At 51.6% G+C, this 20,333-nt stretch overlaps 5 protein-coding genes across 5 annotated transcripts; 3 read left to right on the plus strand and 2 right to left on the minus strand.

Annotated features, from left to right (window-relative positions):
• Positions 1–59: 59 nt before the first annotated feature.
• CTHT_0044650 (uncharacterized protein) lies at positions 60–1,711 on the plus strand (the record flags this gene model as incomplete). Its single annotated transcript, XM_006694791.1, has 10 exons — positions 60–203; positions 261–295; positions 358–443; positions 500–522; positions 580–709; positions 778–815; positions 866–903; positions 961–1,098; positions 1,179–1,598; positions 1,663–1,711. The coding sequence occupies 10 exons, from the start codon at positions 60–62 to the stop codon at positions 1,709–1,711; spliced, it is 1,101 nt and encodes a 366-aa protein (XP_006694854.1).
• A 401-nt stretch (positions 1,712–2,112) lies between these two features.
• On the minus strand, positions 2,113–4,344 carry CTHT_0044660 (uncharacterized protein; the record flags this gene model as incomplete). Its single annotated transcript, XM_006694792.1, has 4 exons — positions 2,113–2,905; positions 2,953–3,558; positions 3,610–4,255; positions 4,308–4,344. 4 exons carry the CDS (start codon positions 4,342–4,344, stop codon positions 2,113–2,115), a joined length of 2,082 nt encoding a protein of 693 aa, XP_006694855.1.
• A 174-nt stretch (positions 4,345–4,518) lies between these two features.
• Positions 4,519–6,632, plus strand: CTHT_0044670 (NONE-like protein; the record flags this gene model as incomplete). The annotated part of the gene is made up of 5 exons (XM_006694793.1): positions 4,519–4,607; positions 4,729–4,760; positions 4,954–5,018; positions 5,392–6,269; positions 6,353–6,632. The coding sequence occupies 5 exons, from the start codon at positions 4,519–4,521 to the stop codon at positions 6,630–6,632; spliced, it is 1,344 nt and encodes a 447-aa protein (XP_006694856.1).
• A 522-nt stretch (positions 6,633–7,154) lies between these two features.
• CTHT_0044680 (uncharacterized protein) lies at positions 7,155–8,224 on the minus strand (the record flags this gene model as incomplete). The annotated part of the gene is made up of 2 exons (XM_006694794.1): positions 7,155–8,133; positions 8,196–8,224. 2 exons carry the CDS (start codon positions 8,222–8,224, stop codon positions 7,155–7,157), a joined length of 1,008 nt encoding a protein of 335 aa, XP_006694857.1.
• Positions 8,225–12,505: 4,281 nt separating this feature from the next.
• Positions 12,506–14,273, plus strand: CTHT_0044690 (uncharacterized protein; the record flags this gene model as incomplete). Its single annotated transcript, XM_006694795.1, has 5 exons — positions 12,506–12,621; positions 12,678–12,805; positions 12,866–13,340; positions 13,394–13,950; positions 14,014–14,273. 5 exons carry the CDS (start codon positions 12,506–12,508, stop codon positions 14,271–14,273), a joined length of 1,536 nt encoding a protein of 511 aa, XP_006694858.1.
• Positions 14,274–20,333: the final 6,060 nt, after the last annotated feature.

Raw genomic sequence — 20,333 nt, forward strand, 5'->3', positions numbered from 1 at the left:
GTGGTGATTAGCACCCGATCCCTGTTTTTCCTTCTCCCCCCAACGACAACACTGCCAACATGACTGACTATTCAGATACCCATACTACCTCTGCGGCTGCGGCTGCGGCTGCTGGTACAGCCCAAGCCCAGCTTGACCAGTCGCCTCGGTCTCCTATCCCGGTTGAGGACTCGGATCGCCCTATTGAGGTCGATGATCTTCAGGTATGTGAACAGCTTAGTCACGTTTCCGTCGAGAGGTTATTGTATTGACTACTTCAGCCTGGTGACGGCGACTCGGTCTATGATGATGACTTGTAGGTTCTTTCAGGTCCCTCTTAAAGTATGTTAAGTATATGTTTCGCAACTAACTACGCAGCTCGACTTTCACTGCCTCGCTGACCTCGAGTGTCCTCAACTACCCCATCGAGCATGGCCGTCGTTATCATGCTTTCAGGGCTGGCAGTAAGTCAACAAAGGATCCTCCTTGCGAAGCATGATCAGACGATTAACACTGCCAGTTTACTGCCTTCCCAACGATGAGGTTCGGTCCTTTCAAGTAGAAGGGCAGAGGATGCTGGTGACTAACGGTCAGCAATAGCTTGAACAAGAGCGTTTAGATCTAACCCATGCTGTCATGACGAAGAGCCTGGGCGATCGACTTTTTCTTTGTCCTATTGACATCTCCAAGATGCAGCGTGTGCTGGATATTGGCACTGGCACTGGTATCTGTATGACTTTTCGCCCTTGATCACTAATTCAACCACATCTGCGAAGTATTTCGCTGACCCTGCAATAGGGGCCATTGCCATGGGTGACGAGTATCCCCATGCACAGGTGCGACATCTTCCTTACGAAACACCAAACCGACAGACTGACCTTATTAGATCCTGGGCAATGACTTGAGTGCCATCCAGCCTCCCTGGTACGCATCCAGAGAAACCGCTGCCAATGTTGACTCACATTAATATACTTTTGCCAGGGTTCCTCCCAACGTGAAGTTTGAGATAGACGACGTCGAGTGCCCCTGGGTGTACGAGGCTCCGTTCGATTTCATCTTTTGCCGCTACATGGCTACTAGCATTGCAGACTGGCCTAAGCTGGTATCGAATGCCTACGAGTGAGTCGTCATCATCGCATGCTTCCGACCTCTTTCTATTAACCGACCTCTTTCTATTAACTAACCCAATTTATCCACAGTAATCTCGCCCCGGGAGGCTGGGCCGAGTTCCAAGACTTCGATCTTCAGTACTACTCCGAAGACGGCTCGCTCAAGCCCGAGTCGTACACTTACCAGTGGATCACGACACTCCTCGACGCAGCGCGCCAGACCGGCAGAGACCCCTGCCCGGGCCCGAAGCTCGAGGGTTACCTCCGCGATGCAGGCTTCATCAACGTCGAGCACCGCCGAATCCGCTGGCCGATTGGCCCGTGGCCGAGGGACCCCCATCTGAAGGAGGTTGGCATGTACAACTGGCACCAGATCATGCAGGGGCTTGAGGCATTTAGCCTGAGGCTGTATTGTCAGGTGCTGGGTTGGAAGGAGGAGGAGGTTATGGTGCTGCTGGGGCACGTGAGAAATGAGTTGAGGAATCCAGGGTTGCATGCGCAGTTTGACTTGTAAGTTCTTCCATTCCAAGTTTCAGCCATTGAAGAGGGATGTAAAGACTAACTTTTTGAACAGCCATGTCTCCTACGGCCAGAAGAAGCCCAGCTCCAAGGGCAAGAACTGAAGGGATATGGAAAGCTCTCTGCGGTTAATGTCGGATTAAGGATATGGGAATGGTGCACAAGACATTCCGATGGACATTGAACCGGTTTGTAATCTTTACGGGCAATGATTTATGCATGATGATGGATGGATTCCAGGCATTAAGGCAGTTAGGTCATCAAATCGATGAGATTTCTCGTTATATTTCGTTGAGCTTCATATGCCACATTGCAGGTCAGATACTGTAGAACAGTCATGCTAAAGGTTAGAGGCCCAAAAAGACAGTGTGTCTAGCACTTCGAACATGAGCTACAAGGTAAGCTCGTAGAAAGCCTAAGATCCATCATCAAAGATAGAAGATGCCCATCTAGAAGCACAAAAGTCAGCAAAAAAGATCTGGCATCTCTACCAACCAGCGAACACCTAAATCTTTCTCTTTATCAATCCCCTCCAAAAGTCAAAACTATTTTCATCACTCTGCAAAGCCCACATTCTACCCGTACTCCTCAACGCTCCATTAATCCCATCAGCAACCACCTCCTCAGCCTTCAACATTCCAAAATCGCCTGTGACCCCCACCACCCGTGCCTTGACCCCTCCCTCAGCTTCTAGCGTCACAACCTGGTTGGTATGCAGCCAGTGAGAGTAGTATCTCCTTTCCAGCTCGCCGGCAAACCCATTCCGGCAGAACTCCTCATACAGCGCCTCTAGCCGGGTCAATACCCTCGCGAGCAGCCTCTCAATCCTAAATGACTGCAGACTGCCCATCGAATCGACCAACGGAAGCACCGCATCCAGCGACGTCGTCGGCTTCGCATTGTTGGTGTTGATCCCAATCCCCAACACAACCTGGTAATTCCCCTCGCTATACGCGCAATTCGCCAAAATTCCTGCAACCTTCACGTACGAAGTCTGGTTCGTCGGGTCCCGCACGTAAACATCGTTGGGCCACTTGATGCGGATGGGGAAGTTGGCGTAGGCCGGGTCTGAGGGGAGGTAGGATTGCACAGCCTCAACGATGGCGATGGCGCTGAGGTATTGTATGAAGACGATGGGGCGGGTTGTGGCGATGTGGGCGGGGTGGTTGATGACTGTGGACATGACGAGGGAGCCGGGGGGTGTGACCCAGACGTTTGAGCCCCGGCCACGGCCGGCGATTTGTGTGGTTGCAGCAAAGGTGAAGCCTGTGGGGAGGTGGGAGAGTAGGGTGGGGTTTCTGGAGGGTTAGCTGAGGATCGTAAAGAGAAGTAAAGGGGAACTTACTTCTCCAGCAAGGTGTTTGTGCTGGTCACAACCTCGCCGTACATGAGAATGTCACCCCAGATGCGGGAATTTGCGTCGCCTTCGAGCTCGCGGAACTCTATTAGACTGGAGTAGAAGACGGCGTGGTTGAAGTAGGGGGTCTCTTTAGGCTCAGGCCATGAGCCTTCATGGGAGACGATACGCTTGGGGATACGGATGTAGTCTGCCGCTGTTGGGTCAGGAGAAGTGCGTCCTCCGGACTTCTTCTTGGTCTGCTCAATCTCATCCAGCATTGCCTTGCTGAGGGCATCCAGCTCCCAACGGGAGTCGGGCTTCTCGAGATGGAAGAGGTCGTTGTGGCCCTTGATGTACTCCTCACCATCGACCTTCTCAATGATCTCACTCAGGGAGGTCAGGAGTTCGCCGACGCCACTGGGCTTTAAGGCTGACAGGTGGATCTTGGAAAGGCTCGGGACCTCTGAGTTACTGCGGCTGACTTCGAGGCCGAGCTTGGTAAGGCAGGCCTTTAGGAATGCCAATCGTGAGAGGGACCAGACCATGAGCTCCTCAAGAAGTTCGGCATAACCGGGCACGTCCGGTTGCATCTTGAGGTTAACAGGATCGAACCTGAGGAGATAGTCAGTCTGCTTGCTTTTTGCCAGAGGAGATAAGACTTACTCTGGATGTGGCCCAGTAAGAATAGCACGCCCCTCGCCAACCTTGCAATACACAATCGCCGCCTTCCCCTGCCCCGGATCAACATCCAGTGGATCCTCGTACTCAGCCAGGACCTGGACATTCCAATTCTCTGCCGCAATTTTGTTGGCATCGACAAAAACCCCCCCTCCATTGTAATAGCACGCCACACTTGATGTCAATTCCTTAAGCCCCTCAAACTTCTCCTTCATCACCTTCAACCTCGCAACCTTAGCGCCCTTCTCACTCTCATACTCAAACCCCTTCCATGCTCCGCCTCTACACGTGCCTGGGTAAAACGCCAACTCCCGACTTCCAACAACTTCCATCCCCGAATTCCCGACCTCAAACTCACACCTCGCACTTCCATAGTACCCTCCCGCGCAAAAACCGAGGTATGCGCCGCCACGCCGAACATACTGCTCGATAAGCTTATTGCCATAGCCGTTGAGCACACGACAGTAGCCTAGGTCGGCGCCGCCGGGGAAGACGAGGAGTGCGCAAGTCGGCTGCCAAGGTTCTTTGAGAAGGGCGGATTCGGTAAGGGGGTTGACGGCATAGTTAGGACCGAGCAGGCGGCGGAGAGTGTAGATGCAGTGGCGGATGGAGGTTAGAGTTGAGCCGGGGCCTGGATCATGTTAGTCAATTGAGCGATTTTGTGAAATGAAGGCGAGACAGACCCGTGTAGACTAGCACGTTGAGTTTGCGGGAGGCCATTGTGGATGTGATGGGGGTTAGTGATGGTTCAAGTGAGGATGAGTCTAGCCTGATGGAGACGGGATGGGACAAAAATCAAGTGACAAGCAGGTTGGGGCCAAAAATTGTTGGACCACACACTTTCAACTACCAACGATCTTTCCCCTGAACAATTCTCTCTCAGCAAAAGACGCAATGGGCTCACAAACGTCAAAAGAACATCAGCCCACGGTTGAGGAGCCGACAAAGGCCGCTGTTGAGGACGATGATGAGCCAGATGAGTGGTGAGTCTACTCCTGTAGTTGAGGTCAAGGTAGTTGCTGAACTGAGTCACGCTGCCCCTTGTTCTCTCAAGCCCCCTCACACAACCCACAGCCAGAACCCTTGCTGACGGCAGTGGCACAGGGAAAAGAGAATTTACAGTACCGGGTGCGCAGGTATGTTATACATCAGACACTGCAGCAAATGTTCAATTTTTCTCAAGTGCTCTCCTAAGAGAAAAGAAAGTTCTCCATGCATGGGTGGTTGTCGCTTGTCCTAATGTGATGACCAAAGCCCACCAAATCCCGACTTAACCGTGTTGATGCAATTGTTACGACCCACTGTTTCTACTGCTGACGGTCATAACAGAGGAAAATGCAAAGATGACGGACTGCTATTTTGAGAAGAAAGACTGGCGAGCTTGCAAGGAAGAGGTATGTCTCCCCTGAGCTCAAGGCGCAATCAAAGCTGACCATAGCACAGATGGAGAGGTTCAAAGAGTGTTGGAAAGCCCATGGTAACGACAAACGCGTTTACACCAAAGACGCTTAGTGAAATGTAATTTTACAAACCTCTGTATATCGGTGTATACAAGGCCGCTCGCAGCACACCTTTATCTCTCAATTCAGTCTTTTTTGGATCCATCGCAATTCAACTTTTCTTTGAAATAAGTTGTATTTGCAGCTAAGGAGCTTTTGTCCCAGTTTCTTCTGTTTTGAGAGCAGGCTGCCCATAGCTCACCGTCAAGAGCAACAGCCCGTACTGTGCATGACGTAACGTAACATACAGTATTGATTTTTTGCTGAGATAGGGCCGTTTGGCGCCGGGCCCCTCCATCAACCAAGACTTCTCTTCCAAAATTTTGACTTCATCTCGACTTCCTCCCACTCATCCACTACCAACCCTCCTTCGACCCTCCTTAAGCCACCCAAAATGTCATCATCTCGCGTCCTGCAACAAGCCAGCCGCTCTCTGCAGCGGCTCCGGCCCTTGAGCCAGCCGCAATCCTCCCTCCTTCTGCAAACCCGCGCCGCGTCGACGACGACTACCTCAACTACAGCACGCGCAACCACCCCGACGAGATCCTACACAGCCCGTCCGAAGCCAGAAACTCCCGCGGCGAAGGCAGCTCCCGCAACTACCGTCATAACCCCCGCCCGGACAGCCGCCTCTACAACCTCCAAGTCGACTACCACCACCAACTACAAATCAGCTACACCTACCAAAACCAACCTCAACACCGGAGTAATCGACCCGCAAGCCGCGATCCCGGCGGCTACTACCGTCGCCGATGTCGACCCAGACCTCGCCGCCGAGATGGAAGGCGGCAGCACCCCTCCCTCAGCCAGTTTCACCCAAGCGCTGCGGGAAAGCAGCCGAGTGAACAACGGCAGCTACATGGGACCGGGAGCCGGCACGGTCGAGACGATCGACTGGTCGTCTTCGTTTCATGGCCTAGGCACCATGCCGTTTGATCCAGAGATTGCCAAGGTGCTGATGGCGCCGATCGATCCAATGGATATTGAGATCAAGCCGGACGGGATTATTTACCTGCCGGAAATCAAGTACCGGAGGATTTTGAACAACGCGTTTGGGCCTGGCGGGTGGGGGCTTGCGCCGAGAGGAGAGTTGGTCGTGGGCGAGAAGGTCGTGACCAGGGAGTATGCTTTGGTTGTGCATGGCCGGTAAGCTTCTGACTCCCATATTCCTCCCCCACTTCCCTGCCTCCTAGTCAAACTCAAACAACGCTAACGGACTCGTAAAACAGGTTCATCGCCCAAGCACGAGGCGAATGTCAATACTTTTCTGAGGAAACCATCCCAACGGCTGGAGAGGGCTGCAAGTCGAACGCGCTGCTGCGCTGCTGCAAGGACCTAGGCATTGCATCGGAGCTGTGGGACCCGCGGTTCATTCGGGAGTTCAAGAAGCAATACTGCCACGAAATATGGGTCGAGCATGTGGTCACCAAGAAGCGCCGGCAGATCTGGTGCCGCAAGGACGGTGAGCCGGCGTATCCTTTCCAGGCTGTCAAGCCTATGGGGCGGTGATAGCCAGGGCAGAGAGGCTGGCTTCAAGAGCTAAGGAATAAAGGGAGAACAATTGGAGTTGGAGAGGAGACCAATTGGCTGAGATGAACAAAACCGATGAGGATGCCTTGTTGGCACCTAAGTGTGTACAATATTTACTTACCTAGATACCTATGGTGTGCGATGTATCATGCTTGTAAATACCCATCTCCGTTGAGAGGCGATGAGAAAGCCTCGATTGAGCAAGGATTGCAGACAACCCCAACGCGGGTTATTCCGGGTCTAGAATTACAACTTTTTTTGTGGTCCGAGTAGGCCAACCAACCCTTCCGCCGGATCTAGATGGATTTCGGCCCGTCAACCTCACCGGTTAAAACACACAACACCAAACGCCGTCCCGTCCGGTCCCTTTACACACCCGTCCCAAACCATCCGAATCCCGACCGACTTGACATCACATAACATGACCCATCCCATATCAACCCTTCAACCCGTCCCTTAAGCCCCAGTCGATTCCATAACCTCCAGTACTGCATCAAAAGGTTACTTCTCAACCCCCGAACTCTTCCCCTTCCCCCACCCCCACAACCACCCCCCACTCCCTTCTCCTGCACTGCTCGTCCCCGCAGCGGTATTCCTCCTCCTTACCCCCTGCTCCTCCTCTCCCTCCACAATATCAACCTTCTCAAAGTCCCCCACACTCCTGCTCCTCTTCCCCGGACTCAACGTATCCCCGCTCTCCTCGTTTTGAAGCTGCTGCTGCGCAGCCTGCTCCTCGCGTTCAAGTGCAGACAGAACCAAGCGCAGACGCTCGCGCTGAGCTTGAATGAACGTCATCCGGGCAGCTGCACTCGCCGAGCGGACTGTTTCGGGCATGAGGCCTGAGGGTGTAGCACCTGGTGTGGTTGAGGTCTCATGAGAGGCACTACCACTGACCAGGGGGGAGGCGAGACTGGAGACGGCGGAGGAGAGGAGGGAGTAGAAATCATTTCCTGCAGCTGTGCCGGTCCAAGTTCCTGTTTGGGGCTGCGCGCCAGTACCGGACATCCAGCGGGGAGAAGGGAGAGAGAACCGTGCAAGCAGAGATGCAGTGTAGCCTTGGGGTGTTTGTTGGGCCGGCTGAGGTTGTTCCGGTGGACTCGGCGGCAGTCCCAGGACATTAACCCTGACTGCCTCGATCGCCCGCTTGAGGTACTCCATGCCCGCGGCCTTCAATCTCTCATGCGCGGAGGCAATGAACTCCTCGATGGCGGCTTCGTTTTCCTCCAGCCGGGGATGGACATATTCCTCATAGATCGTGCGTGCGCCCTGAGTCTGGGGAAGGACAAGATACAGCATGAAGAGCAGGCGCGCGTAGCTGTAGAAGGGCACGAAAAAAAGGAACCAGCCGAGCCAGGACTCGATCAGTAGTGCTATGGAGAGGACCACCCAGTACATGAGCCATGGCGTGAGCTGGGACGGGTCGCCGGCTTTCAGCGCCTTGTAAGAGGCGAAGATTGGGAAGAGGAAGGAGGCGACTGAGCTGGAACAGGCACAGGAGGTTAATGGCTCGTTGAATGGGACAGGGAGAGAGCGGGGACATACGAGAGGAAGTGCGCAAAGATGCCAAACATCTTTGGTGTGGTCGCCTCCAGCAGGCGACCTTGGCTGTCTCGATACTGGGCTCAGTATTTCCTCTCGTATGATGAGTATCCAACGAGTGACACTGATGGACGCCAATGTGTCGGTCGGGCAGAGGGGATGAAACCGTTATTTGTTGGCGGGAAGGGAAAGAGAAAATGAAATGTTGCGCGGTCAACACGAAGGAGGGCCTAGCGGACCGACGTAAGCAGGGCGGCAGGACAGGCAAACGTTGAGCTGAGAGCACAGGCAATGCACGGAGCCCGACGAAGCAGCAGCCCAAGCCCTGGATCTGCGACAGCGTGGGCAGGCAGAGCGGGGGCCCAAACGCGAAATCCCCGCCTGATTGGGCGCGAGATCTCCAGAAGCGTACAGGTGAAGGTGCGACGGAGGGACACCGCGAACTTCCTGTTAAACGTACTCTTGATGTTGAGCCAAGAAACGTTAACTCAGATCGATATACATAACTTTTCATGCACATGGACTTCGCCCAGAGATCTCAACGACATTCACATCTTCAAGAACAAGGCAGACATATGTCCATGAAGCTGTCTGTCCTCGAGCTTGTGTAAGCTTTACTCGGCCCCACACGGACCCGGCAAGTCGACGTAATTGCGGAGTACGAAAGTGGGCCTCAGATTTGAGCTTAACGACCCTAACCCTGAGATCAGGCAGCAAAAGGAATCGAACACCAACCCTCTGAATATCAGTCGCCTCTCATCGCTCAGGGGACAAGAGCTTTTGGATTACCCGCCAGGTATGTCTGGTTGAGGACGCGTAAGTCTTGTGCATATAATCATCTAAAATGTTTCATTCTGTATCATACCGGTGATTTTTTCCCAGCTTACACAGGTAAGAACACCATCTCCCCAGGGAGTCATGTGCCCTCCGTGAGGTTCGGATGTGTCACGTGGTTGCGACTGGTGAAACACTCTGTGACCTCTTCCTCTCCAAGTAGCACTGACTGGGTCAGAAGCCCGTATGCCCATATTTCCATAATGGATGTATTATTTTAGTCATGAATCTAGTGATGCACTGTTGCTATCTGTAATGGGCACAATATATCTGAGCTGCATGTTTCTGGTTCACTGAATTCTCACGGCCTAAGGCTCTTGCAAAAGGTTATTGTCGAGGATAAGTTAGAAACATATTTTTGTTGTTTTCTCGCATGGTGCAGAGAGTTATAGTGATGTCTTTTTCAACATCTGTAGACATTGTCATTGACCAATCCTTGCCACAAAACTCCCTTTAACCCTTGAATGATCTTAACTGAGTATTGGACCTGTAATTTGGATGTGGATCAAGTTTTGTAAAAAGTTGTGATGTAGGAATGTCGCTTGCACAATGTTAAGAGAATGGTTAGCTCCAGAGTAGAGAAGGCAAAACTCGTAATGTGATGAAGTAGACCGGGGACACATCTGCTTAAGCATATTGTCAACTTCAGCATCTCTTACCTTCACTCACTCCTGAGATTCTCTTAAACTTTTCGCACTTACACTAACCGCCTGTTGGTAACTGATGTTATGGAGTTGTCTTTTTGTTTCTGCAGCGCTCGTCGAGCTTTTCTCTGCAGCCCGGTATGAAGATAAGACCTCAGCACGTGACCCCTCCCCCTGACCAAGTCGCATGCCAAAAGCACAAAATATTCACGGCCCTGAAAAGCCACTTACGTATCTGGCACACATGGGCATGTGTGATCGAGAACGCCAAGGTGCCTCTCATCATCCCCTGCTTGAAGCTAAGCTGTAGTTGCGTCCACTACCCGACCACTAGGAATATGAGATCCACTTCCGATGGTTAGTTGGCCTTCGGCAGATCTTATAGAAGCACCAGCGAAGGAGGCGGCGTGACTTGGCGGTGGATATGTGTGGATTGAAAAGTATCTGCTTGCTTGTTTGGTTGCTAAGAGGGCTTCCTTTGCTCTTGGAATCAGAATTGTATTATTTTCTTGATGATTGTTTGAAATGGGGCGTTTTTGGACTTTATGGCCCTGTTTTCAAAGTTGAGCCGGAATATTCGAGGGCTATGTCAACCTTCTTTGAGCTTTTGACAATCATGGTTGAGCAAGCCTTGATCGCTAATCATCTTGTGGTGTCAATGTCTCCCACAGCAAGCTCTGAGCTGTCACCCAACTGTGCAAGCTTTGCTAGTACAGCAAATGGCGGCGACGAATAGGCCTGTGACCGCTAATGTAGCGCGAGTGAATTGTTTGAAGCCGGGCCTCGGAAGGCTTCTAGCATTCCATCTAACCGTTGCACATGCGTTTCCGCGGGCGCCTACGGCACTGTCCGCTATCTTTGGCTGCGTTAAGGCCGCTTCAGCCTCAGGGTGGACTGCCAGAAAGTCTTGTCATGACTCGGAACAGCAAGAGCCTCACGGGATGTGGACGTCCAACGGTGCTGTCCCGAACTTTTTTGCCTGAACTAAGCCACACTGGTGACCAGAAGCTTTACGGAAGGGATCTTTCTGTGAATGTATCTTGCCAACAACCACCGTCGTCGCATCTCCTTTGCATTACACAGTGTCCAAACCCGTTCAGCCTCTCCGCAGAGACAATACTGTTTCTAGCATCCAATAGCCAAAAGGAACGAGGAACCAAATGAGCGGTTTGTCTTGTGGACCAACCTCGAGGCTCGAAAAAGGCTCACCGAATTCTGTGTAGCTACCTCCATTCGGGGAATGAGCGGGTACAGGAAAGTTGGAAGAAGGCCAAGGTGCCTCGGTCACTGGTGGCAGCGGGCTTGGCTGAGATCCTGCAGTGGCCCACATCCAAATGCCCAAGGCGGATCCCAACAAACATCTGCTTCAAGACTAGCTTGTGGATTCTGCAATTTTTGCGCAAGAGTCGTATTTCATCTGTAAACGGGCTTTAAGATCACACTCTGTATCCATATAGTTGTAGCAGCAATTAATAAGAAGTTCGTATTTTGATCTTGTTGAATACTCTGACCTCATGTTGTGATGTTGTCAGGTACATTATCCGAAAGTGCGCCAAATGTCGTTAATGAGCCAATGATATCGGGCCGTAATTGATGGAATTGTCAAAAAAAAAAAAGATCTCAAAGCTGGGTCGGCGGCGACTGGAATTTTGAAAACGCTGGTCTCGTTGGGTGGAAACTGCGAGTGCGGAGTCTTCAAATTGGCAATTGCCCATTGACAGGATGCCGTCCCCATCCATCTCCATCTGTAGCGACAGCGCCTGCAGCAGTGGAGTTGCCAAACACAACCAGAAGCTTGGAACGCGGGGCTCTGCTTGAATCTGGATTGACAGTCCCCATCACGAGCAATGGCATTGAAATTTCGTGGCGGTCGATGTCTCGGCCCAAAGAAGAGCCGTTGTCCGTCGGCTTGAACTCGGTTATCTGGGTGGAAATGTGGAGCCATTTTGGTCTCTTGGCGTTGGGGAACACGTGCCAAGATCCTCCAAGTTGCGGGGAAGTTGGGGTGGCTTCTGTGGAGTGGGGCATGATCTTGGGAGAGCAGCCGCCGAAACCCATGCAGCTCCGCATGCCCGTGGATCTGACCCCAACATCACCCTCTCACAATTTGGGGTTTCACCACAACCATGCCGCCCCCATTCACAGGATCCAGAAAGCCATCAAGGATTCTACCTTCCGGGACATGGAAAAGCTAAGCGCAAAGAAGCAAAATCGCCGCGACAGCCCTGTGCGTCCCAAGAAACCAAAGAGATGGAATGTGGGCCCCACTACAACTTCACGATCCCAGTTCTAGCTTGGCCTCAGAGCCCCCTGCTCGCTCTGAAAGGCGTCTACCACTCAGAACGCAGAGCTGCTTGCCGATGTTTGCTGCCGTGCCTCGTGGCAGCCAGCCTGAACCCTGCGAGGTGTCTTGCAGTGCCCGTCTCCCCTCCAGCAGAGTCTCAATCCTGCCAACTTCCCCATGGGGAACGCGATCCAACAGACATGGAGGGTGTCGGGCTGACGGCGACAACGGGGATGATGGGAACGATGGAGATGGAAGTGTTGGATTCGTAGTGGAGAGGCAAGCGGACACATGCAGTAGACATGGGGGACACTTTGGCGCCCCCCTAAGTTTTCCAGTATGGCAATAGAAGCATCGCAGTGATCTCTCTCGTCGAGGTAGGACACAGATAAAGAGCCCGTGGCCGCTCTTCCATCATGGCTGGACTTCGTGTTCTCAGCCAGACGACACGTCCCCCGTCAAGTTTTGCGCGCCCATCCGACTGACGCCGTCCAGGCTGACTTGGACTCCCTTTTCCTTTCCCTTATTATACCACCCCCCGACCATTCACCATGGCCGAGGACAAAAGAGATATCTCGTCTGAGTCCGAGAAGGCAGTCGCCGACCACACCGAGGTCACCGCCGACCAGCATGCCATTGCTGAGAGGGGCCATGCTGCCACTGACATGTGAGATTACCGCAACACGATTGAGTGTCCTCTGGCCGGTGACTGACTGCTTGAAGTTACGGCAATGCCCTGATCCATATCGACCCCAAGGCCGAATCCAAGCTGCGGACCAAGCTGGACTTGTTTATTGTGCCTACCGTATCCCTTCTGTATCTCTTTTGCTTCATTGATAGAGCTAATATCGGTGAGTGAATGCATCAATCACAATAACTAGGACATGCCAGGCTAATGTTAACATCTCTAGGAAATGCCAAAATTGCCGGCTTCGAGAAGGATATCGGCCTTGAGGGTTACGACTACAACATCGTTCTCACCGTTTTCTACATCTCGTATGTCCTTTTCGAGATGCCCTCGAACATTCTCTGCAAGTGGCTCGGCCCGGGCTGGGTCCTGCCGGCCCTTTCCCTTGGCTTCGGCATCGCGTCTGTCGCCATGGCCTACGTGAAGAACTTCTCCCAGGCCTGTGGTGTTCGCTTCGTCCTTGGCGCCTTCGAGGCTGGTCTAATGCCCGGCATTGCCTACTACCTGTCTCGCTGGTACCGTCGCGCTGAACTTACCTTCCGCCTGTCTTTGTACATCGTCATGGCTCCCCTGGCTGGTGCCTTCGGTGGTCTCCTGGCCTCTGCCATTCTGACTCTCGACCATGTCGCCGACGTTTCGAGCTGGCGCATGATCTTCCTCATCGAGGGTATCATTACTTGCGGTCTCTCTGTTATTGCGTATGTTCTTCATCCTATCTGTGGATAACCTGTGTCCATATTAACTCTCTCAGCTTCTTCACCCTCACCGACCGCCCTGAAACCGCTCGCTGGCTCACCCAGGAGGAGAAGGACCTCGCCATCGCCCGCATCAAGGCGGAGCGTGTCGGCACAACTGAGGTTCTGGACAAGATGGACTGGAAGAAGCTGCTCCGTGGCATCTCGAGCCCTGTCGTATGGGCTACTGCCATCTGCTACGGTCTGAACAACATCACCGTCCAGGGTCTGGCCTTCTTCGCCCCGACCATCGTTCGCACCATTTACCCCGATAAGACCACCGTTATGCAGCAGTTGTACACCGTGCCGCCTTATGTTGTTGGCGGTTTCTTCACCCTCATGCTGCCACTGCTCAGCTGGCGCTTCGACCGTCGCCAGATCTTCCTCATCGCGACCACTCCCCTCGTCATTATCGGCTTTAGCATGTTTCTTGGCACCGACAATGCCAACGCCCGCTATGGCGCTTGCTTCCTGCTTACCAGCTCCCTCTTCGCTGTCGGTCCTATCGCCAACTCGCAAGTCAGCGCCAACGTCGTCACTGACACCGCTCGTTCCTCGGCTATTGGCCTTAATGGTAAGCATTGTTCCCAAACAACTCCACTAAACAATTCCAGACAACCTGCTAACAGATATGCAGTCATGGCTGGCAACATTGGTGGTCTCATCTCGACCTGGAGCTACCTGCCCCACGATGGCCCGGACTACCACATCGGCAATGGCCTCAACCTGGCAGTGACCTGTACCATCTTCCTCGTCACCATTGCCACACTGCTCTGGATGAAGTGGGACAATAAGAGGCGCGAGGCCCGCCACGTCGAGGAAGAGCTCGCAGGCATGTCCGAGCAGGAGATCAGGGATCTGGATTGGAAGCATCCTGCTTTCCGGTGGAAGCCTTAGAGGGTTTCTGGGAAGGTCACATTTTTGCTATGATGTTTTGCAGCCGGCTGTTTGGCAGGGACCAAAAGCCTGCTGTCCGAAGTTGGAATGGAAAGCCTTTTTTTGTCGAGCGCCTTCTCTAGCAGAAGGCCAATGGATTCATGAAACGATGAATGTAGCTGTTTCCAACAGTAAACGTACAATTGATACCAACCGGTTGAAAGAGTGTAATTATTATTACAACATACTATTTCTACATGCACTACTCTCTCACTGCTCGTCAACTCTTGGGCTTTACCGAAATCTCACACACTCCATGCTCATTGTCCTTTGCATGATTTGCTATCTTAATTAGACAATGGCGCCGTCTGTTCAAGCTTTTGGCTACTCCATTCGATGAGTAATGCCAACACTTTGGTTGGCTCGGTGTGGCTGGTTTCATGTGCTAAGCTGCGAGCCGTCGGATGCAAGAGTCTGAATGTTTAAGCGGCCCGACGGCCGTGCCGCAGGTACCGGGTAAACGCTCTTCCTTCTTGGCAAGCTTGCTTGCACTGCAAGGAAAACTTGAATGATCATATCACAAGTGGGTGGCATTTTTTCGTTGGGGGGGGGGGGGAGGAAGAATATCTGGGTATGTGTTCCTCAGTTGGGTACCGTTGGTTGCTCTGGTGATCTGCTAACTCAGGGGCAAGATATGAGTTAAACAAAAGGGGGCTTGAAGCTTTCACATCGCTTGCCCGCTTGCCAGGTCTTAAGATCTCATAACATCACCATAACAGCCTCTGACAAATGCCACGCACACAGTAATTCCTAGGCATCTGCTACTAATCACCCCTCTCACAGTCCCAGCTGCTCATAACTCAACTATCTTCATCCAAAGTTACCCACAAGACCTCCCCTCCCCGGGACCAGCGGCAGGCTTCCCTCCTTCCAACTCCGGCGTATGCTCTAGTGGCGGCCTAATCCCTTCCATCTCCCCCAACCCTGCCGGCACATCCCCAGGTAACTCAGCCTGTGGCGGGACATACACGTAGTAATATGTCCCTCCTCCATAAGCCGGTTGAGGCTGACCTGGCACCGGAACCAGGACCGGGTGTTGTTGATATATCACCGGGGGGTGCCTGACCCGAGGGGAGAACCATTACCATTGTTGGCTGTTAAGGATGTTGCGGGGCGACGGTTGGGCTGCCGCCAGTAATGGGCTGCAGAGGGATAAGGACTGCGCCTGTATCGGCAGACGGGCTGGGGGTGAAGGAGCCCCATGCCGAGGGAGAGGGACTACTGTTGATAGATAATTCTGAAGGAAGGGGTTGTTGAGGGGATGTGGCAAATTCTGCTGCCGTTGGAGGGAAGGAAGCCTTGCTGAGGTTTTGGAGGCAGGGAACTCTGCTCGTAGATTACAGATTACGGAGTTCGTAGTTATGGTATTGGCTGGAAGACTGCTTTGGGGGGTTGACGAGCTCGATTCGGCACCTGAGACTGGGTACGGAGTTTTGAGAACGTGTTTTATGACTAGACCGTAGAGCATAGTGATGATTATGTCGACCAAGAGCGTGTTTACCAGGCCGGATTCCTCGTCCATGCCTTGAACGGGGTAGAAGTGAATGGCTAGTGCCATGATAGTGAGAAGGTGAGCGAACTCGAGGAGTGTAAACCCGATAAACTGTGTAAGAAGCTATGTAGCTGTCAGTTTATCAGCATCGGGAAGCAATAATGAGAATCACCACCTTACTTTGCGTATTTCTGTACCCTTTCAACATTTTGTTGACATGGAAGGTAAGTAAAATCACCACAAAGCTGCTGCTGCAGAGCGTCACGTCTATAGCCGCATGCATGCGATCAATTCCCTTCCACGAGTGAACTTCGCTAAAGAGGAAAACGGTCAGAGCTGTTGCGACCTATGAGCCTGAGAATGGGAGAGAGTAAAGTCACTTACTTGCGCATAATGATCCGTATCATGATGAAAAATGTCATAAAAGACAAGACAACTAGCCCCCCACCCAAAATCAACACTGCATAACGAGCTCGTTGGCGGATAGCGACCGGGACCTCATGTTTGTAATACCGCAGTAAGTCATACGCAGGTTGAAGCAAAGCAGCGAGCAGTATGACATCCGTGATACGGCGAAGACACCTATTGAATTGTGCCCAGATGTAGCTAAAGCTTTGGACTGATTCTGATGACAGGATGGTTGGATTCACACTGAAGAAATCCTAGATAATCGTTATATTTAAGGTCCAGTCGATGGTGCACGGGACCGATGTTCTTTCCTCAGTAACAAGCACCAGACTGTTGTTAGATTATCCCAGATACAACAGCAATGGCCCTGGTTAACGATAAGTGATTGTTCATTTGACAATAATTGTTGCATCTGCTTAGTTAGTATTCACAATGACGGTCGTACCTGGATGGTGAAATCGGATGATGTCCAAACGACGACGTTGGTGCTTGGTGCTAAGAGAGCAACTACTGACAAAAACAAACTAAGTGGTAGTTGTCGCCGTACTTCAAGCGAATACTACATCAACGGTGACTCGTGAGATTCCTGTGTCTTGGCTGCAGTTCACTTTAAAATGAAGTTCTAGGTCATGCCCGTAAGACCATCGTTTGCCTGCAGGTATCACGTTCATTAGCGAACATGTCCACGATTCTTCCGCAGCCCCTCATATACGCCTGGGCAGTATCTGAGAAGATTGCAAAAACAAGTTCCTACGTTCTCCCAAGCGCGAGAGTTGCCCGGGTAGGAGTTGAGCCAGAGTCAGAATTTCAGGTAGGCATTCAGTTGGGCAGTTGTCTATTACCCTCGTGCTCAGAAGTAAGTTGTAAGTGAATACTGAGCACTGATAACACTACCCACTCAAGTCAAAGGATTGAAATAAATAACAGATTGCATTCTTCAGAGTGTACAGGAGCAGGGACTGAAAGCAGATAGAGTGAAAAAACATTAGATAATGTATGAGTGTTGTCTATCATCTACGCAGCCTGATCGTTATCTCAGCACTATCCTACAGATAACACATTAGGAACGGGCTCGGCGGCTATTAATCTTCACCTCTAACTTCACATCTGTGGTGTACATTCAAAAATACAAGATTATTGCTTTAATCCGCATCATTGACTGACTTATTAGAACACATAAGATTACTAACTTATCGCGCTTATTAATCACATAGTTTTACTTGTCCCTTATTCCTGGATTCTGACCCTTCCCCAGGGCTACTCCCCTTCAACTCAGCCACAGGCTCCGATAGATCCAAGAACATTCCTTGCGCCGGCGATTGTGTTGCCGACTGCGATGTTGAAGTATTCAAAGGGAATCTGGGCCGCGGAAGCACATAGATGTAGTAATCTCCTTCCTGCGTCTGACCTGAAGGAGGGTACAATATGGGCGGGGAATTGTCCCAGTGGCATCATCATTATCATCACTGGTTATTGAGGTTGTTGCGGGTCTTGCCGTGGCTACTGCTGCGGTGTCCCAAAGACCGGAGGCATGCTGCTCACGGGCATGACTGCCATAGGGATGAACGTACCTGGTGGCATACTGGTAGGGCTCCAGGCCGCTGCTGTCGTAGGGGTAACTCCCCGCACAACGGAAACTGGATGAAGAGCTATTGCTGGTCTTGGCAATGCAGAGATCTCAGCTGCGCTGTCGGGGGTTGGTGAGTTCACTGGAAGCAGAGTTTGCCAGAGTGGACAGCCAACACTTGGATGCATCGATTATAGCGATTGAATTTACTCTGCGGTAGTCGTCATGACTCTTGAACCGCCTGCTAACCTTGGTGCAGAGGTATAAGATTAGACAGCTGCTAACCAATATCCAGACATCCAAAGTGACTTTGAGATTAAATAATATCCACTAAGTGCCTCTTCCTACCTGATTTTGATCCCCCCTGTTGCCTCTGAAAGCGCACACAAAGTCAAGGAGGACAGGAATCTTACTCGTTGGGACTGGCCAGATGTGTCCAGCTGTTAAGTCCCATGATCGTCAGGATAGGAATGGTAGAGCTCCAAAACCACATGGACAAGCGAGCATTTAGGTGAGTGAGAGCTCACCTGCTCATCTTGACAAAGCAATCCGTGACTAAACCGGCTACGAGTGGCTATGATGATGCAGTCGGTCGTTCGTCGTAGAATCATGCTGAGGATGTTAAAGGCATCGCCGCAGATAATTAATGGTATCGATAGTATCCAGTCCGTCGCCCAGTACTCTAGATAGGCCTTACCACCCCTGCAACCATGCTGCCGTGGACCATGATGAGGATAGATGTGCTGTTCGATTATGGAAGTGAAGGTTAGTGTAGATTCACGAAAGACATCGGAGCTACATTCGCAGAGACCGTCGGTTTGGCCATCCATTGCTGTTGTGGGAATTGTTGTGTATCAATCTGCGGAGCAGGCACCTGGCTAACAGGAACCAAGACAGCTTCTGGAAGAACGTTCGCTTGATTCCAGACATTGTCTCGTGAAGGTTGGGAGGGCTGAAGGTGGGCGGATATCGGAACTGGAAAACTGGTCGCATTCGTGGTAGCTGTTGCATGCATGTATGGCCGTGGAGGGGAAAGTTGAGATTATTTGAATTTGTAGGGGCTGTGCGAGACAAAAAACCTCCGGGGACTTGTGGTTTGCGGTTGGAGATGACAAAGAAAACGATGAGAATGCTCACCCATCTGGCCTTACAGTTAGGAAAAAGTCAGATTGAACCAATATGTATGTTTTACTTCTATTTCCATAGAGTCTTTTTAGTCGAAGAACTACCAGACGGTTGTGCAAGTAAGGTTTACAACATCCCTATCAGAGGCCTTCCGCTGACAAGAGAAACGGGGGTGTACTGTAGGCATGGGGGATGCAGCTTTTGTTCACTCTTCCCCAACTTTTTATGAGTGCTGTTGTGGGTGCACTGGAATCCGGGCTAAATAACCCTGGGGCTGCTGGCCATCCATAGCGCTAGGCATTGCAGGAGCTGCCTGGGGCAGCGTTATCGCGCTGAATACCTGGTTCTGCGCTAGAACAGATTGCTCTCGTGCAATTGTAGGGATGGAAACGAGCACCGCTTGCTGAGAAGAACAGCTATTAAGAGGGGGGGCCGCGCTAGGTGCCAATTTTCCCGACTCAGTTCCATCCTGTCCAGACACTCCCCAAATGGGAGCCCCCGTGGGACTTTCGGAGCCGTCAAGTTCATAAGGAGGGGTAGGTTGTTGGCCATTGCCTGTCTGACAGAGAGTCTCTTGAGTGTTTGGTGTGGTATTCTCTTCCTCCTAAAACCAGATACCGCCATTTTTCGGCTTTCGAATGGCAATAATGACGAGAAGTATGATCATTTCTAGAATGCCACTTCGAATTAGTATCAGCTTCATCGAAGTCTTCGAACACCATGGCTGCTGCGGTCTATGTTCGGCAGATCTAGGTTTTGACTGATGGAGTGGAAAAATGCAATGAAAACATTGAGAACATGAAAAAACTCGGGGAAATAGGTAGATTTCTTGGAATAATGCGTCCTGGTTTCTGAGCCATGCTCGAAGTCAAATACTACCTGCCAACTAGCTAAGAGCAGGGAGCGGTCAGTCAAGATTGCTCCTACAGAAAGTGAGCCCTGTAGCTCATGCACGAGCGGTCGATGGGTATCTTGGCTACAGCTATCCCGCGGGCCGAAGCAGACCGGCAGAGTGTTAGAAAGAGACCTTGGCAACCTACATCAACACTAAACTCAATAATATCACTTAGGGTTCAGGAAAATGACATATAATGCTTAAGTACTGCAGTATGCCTTACCACCAACGGAGATCCTTGCTGGTGAGATCTAAAAAGGTATCAGCTGCAGATGTTGGATGACAAAGAGGGTAGATTACCAAGCTTTCCCCTTTTGACGTGCTGGCTTGGTCTGCATACACAAGTATGCACCTGGTGTCGAGGCTGTATCTTTGGGAGTTCTAGGATGTTACTGGAATTTAGGCGGAAGGTAAGAATTTGGAATCGGAAAATCATGTCTTCCATAAAATCCATGGTCTTTGTCTGACTGAAGCCTTCGTTCCGAACTGGGCCTCCAAGTTCTTAAGCGTTATGACACTTCATCTCGTATTCTA

The sequence above is a fragment of the Thermochaetoides thermophila genome (assembly GCF_000221225.1).
Source record: "Thermochaetoides thermophila DSM 1495 unplaced genomic scaffold scf7180000011818, whole genome shotgun sequence".
Classification (NCBI taxonomy): Eukaryota; Fungi; Ascomycota; class Sordariomycetes; order Sordariales; family Chaetomiaceae; genus Thermochaetoides; species Thermochaetoides thermophila.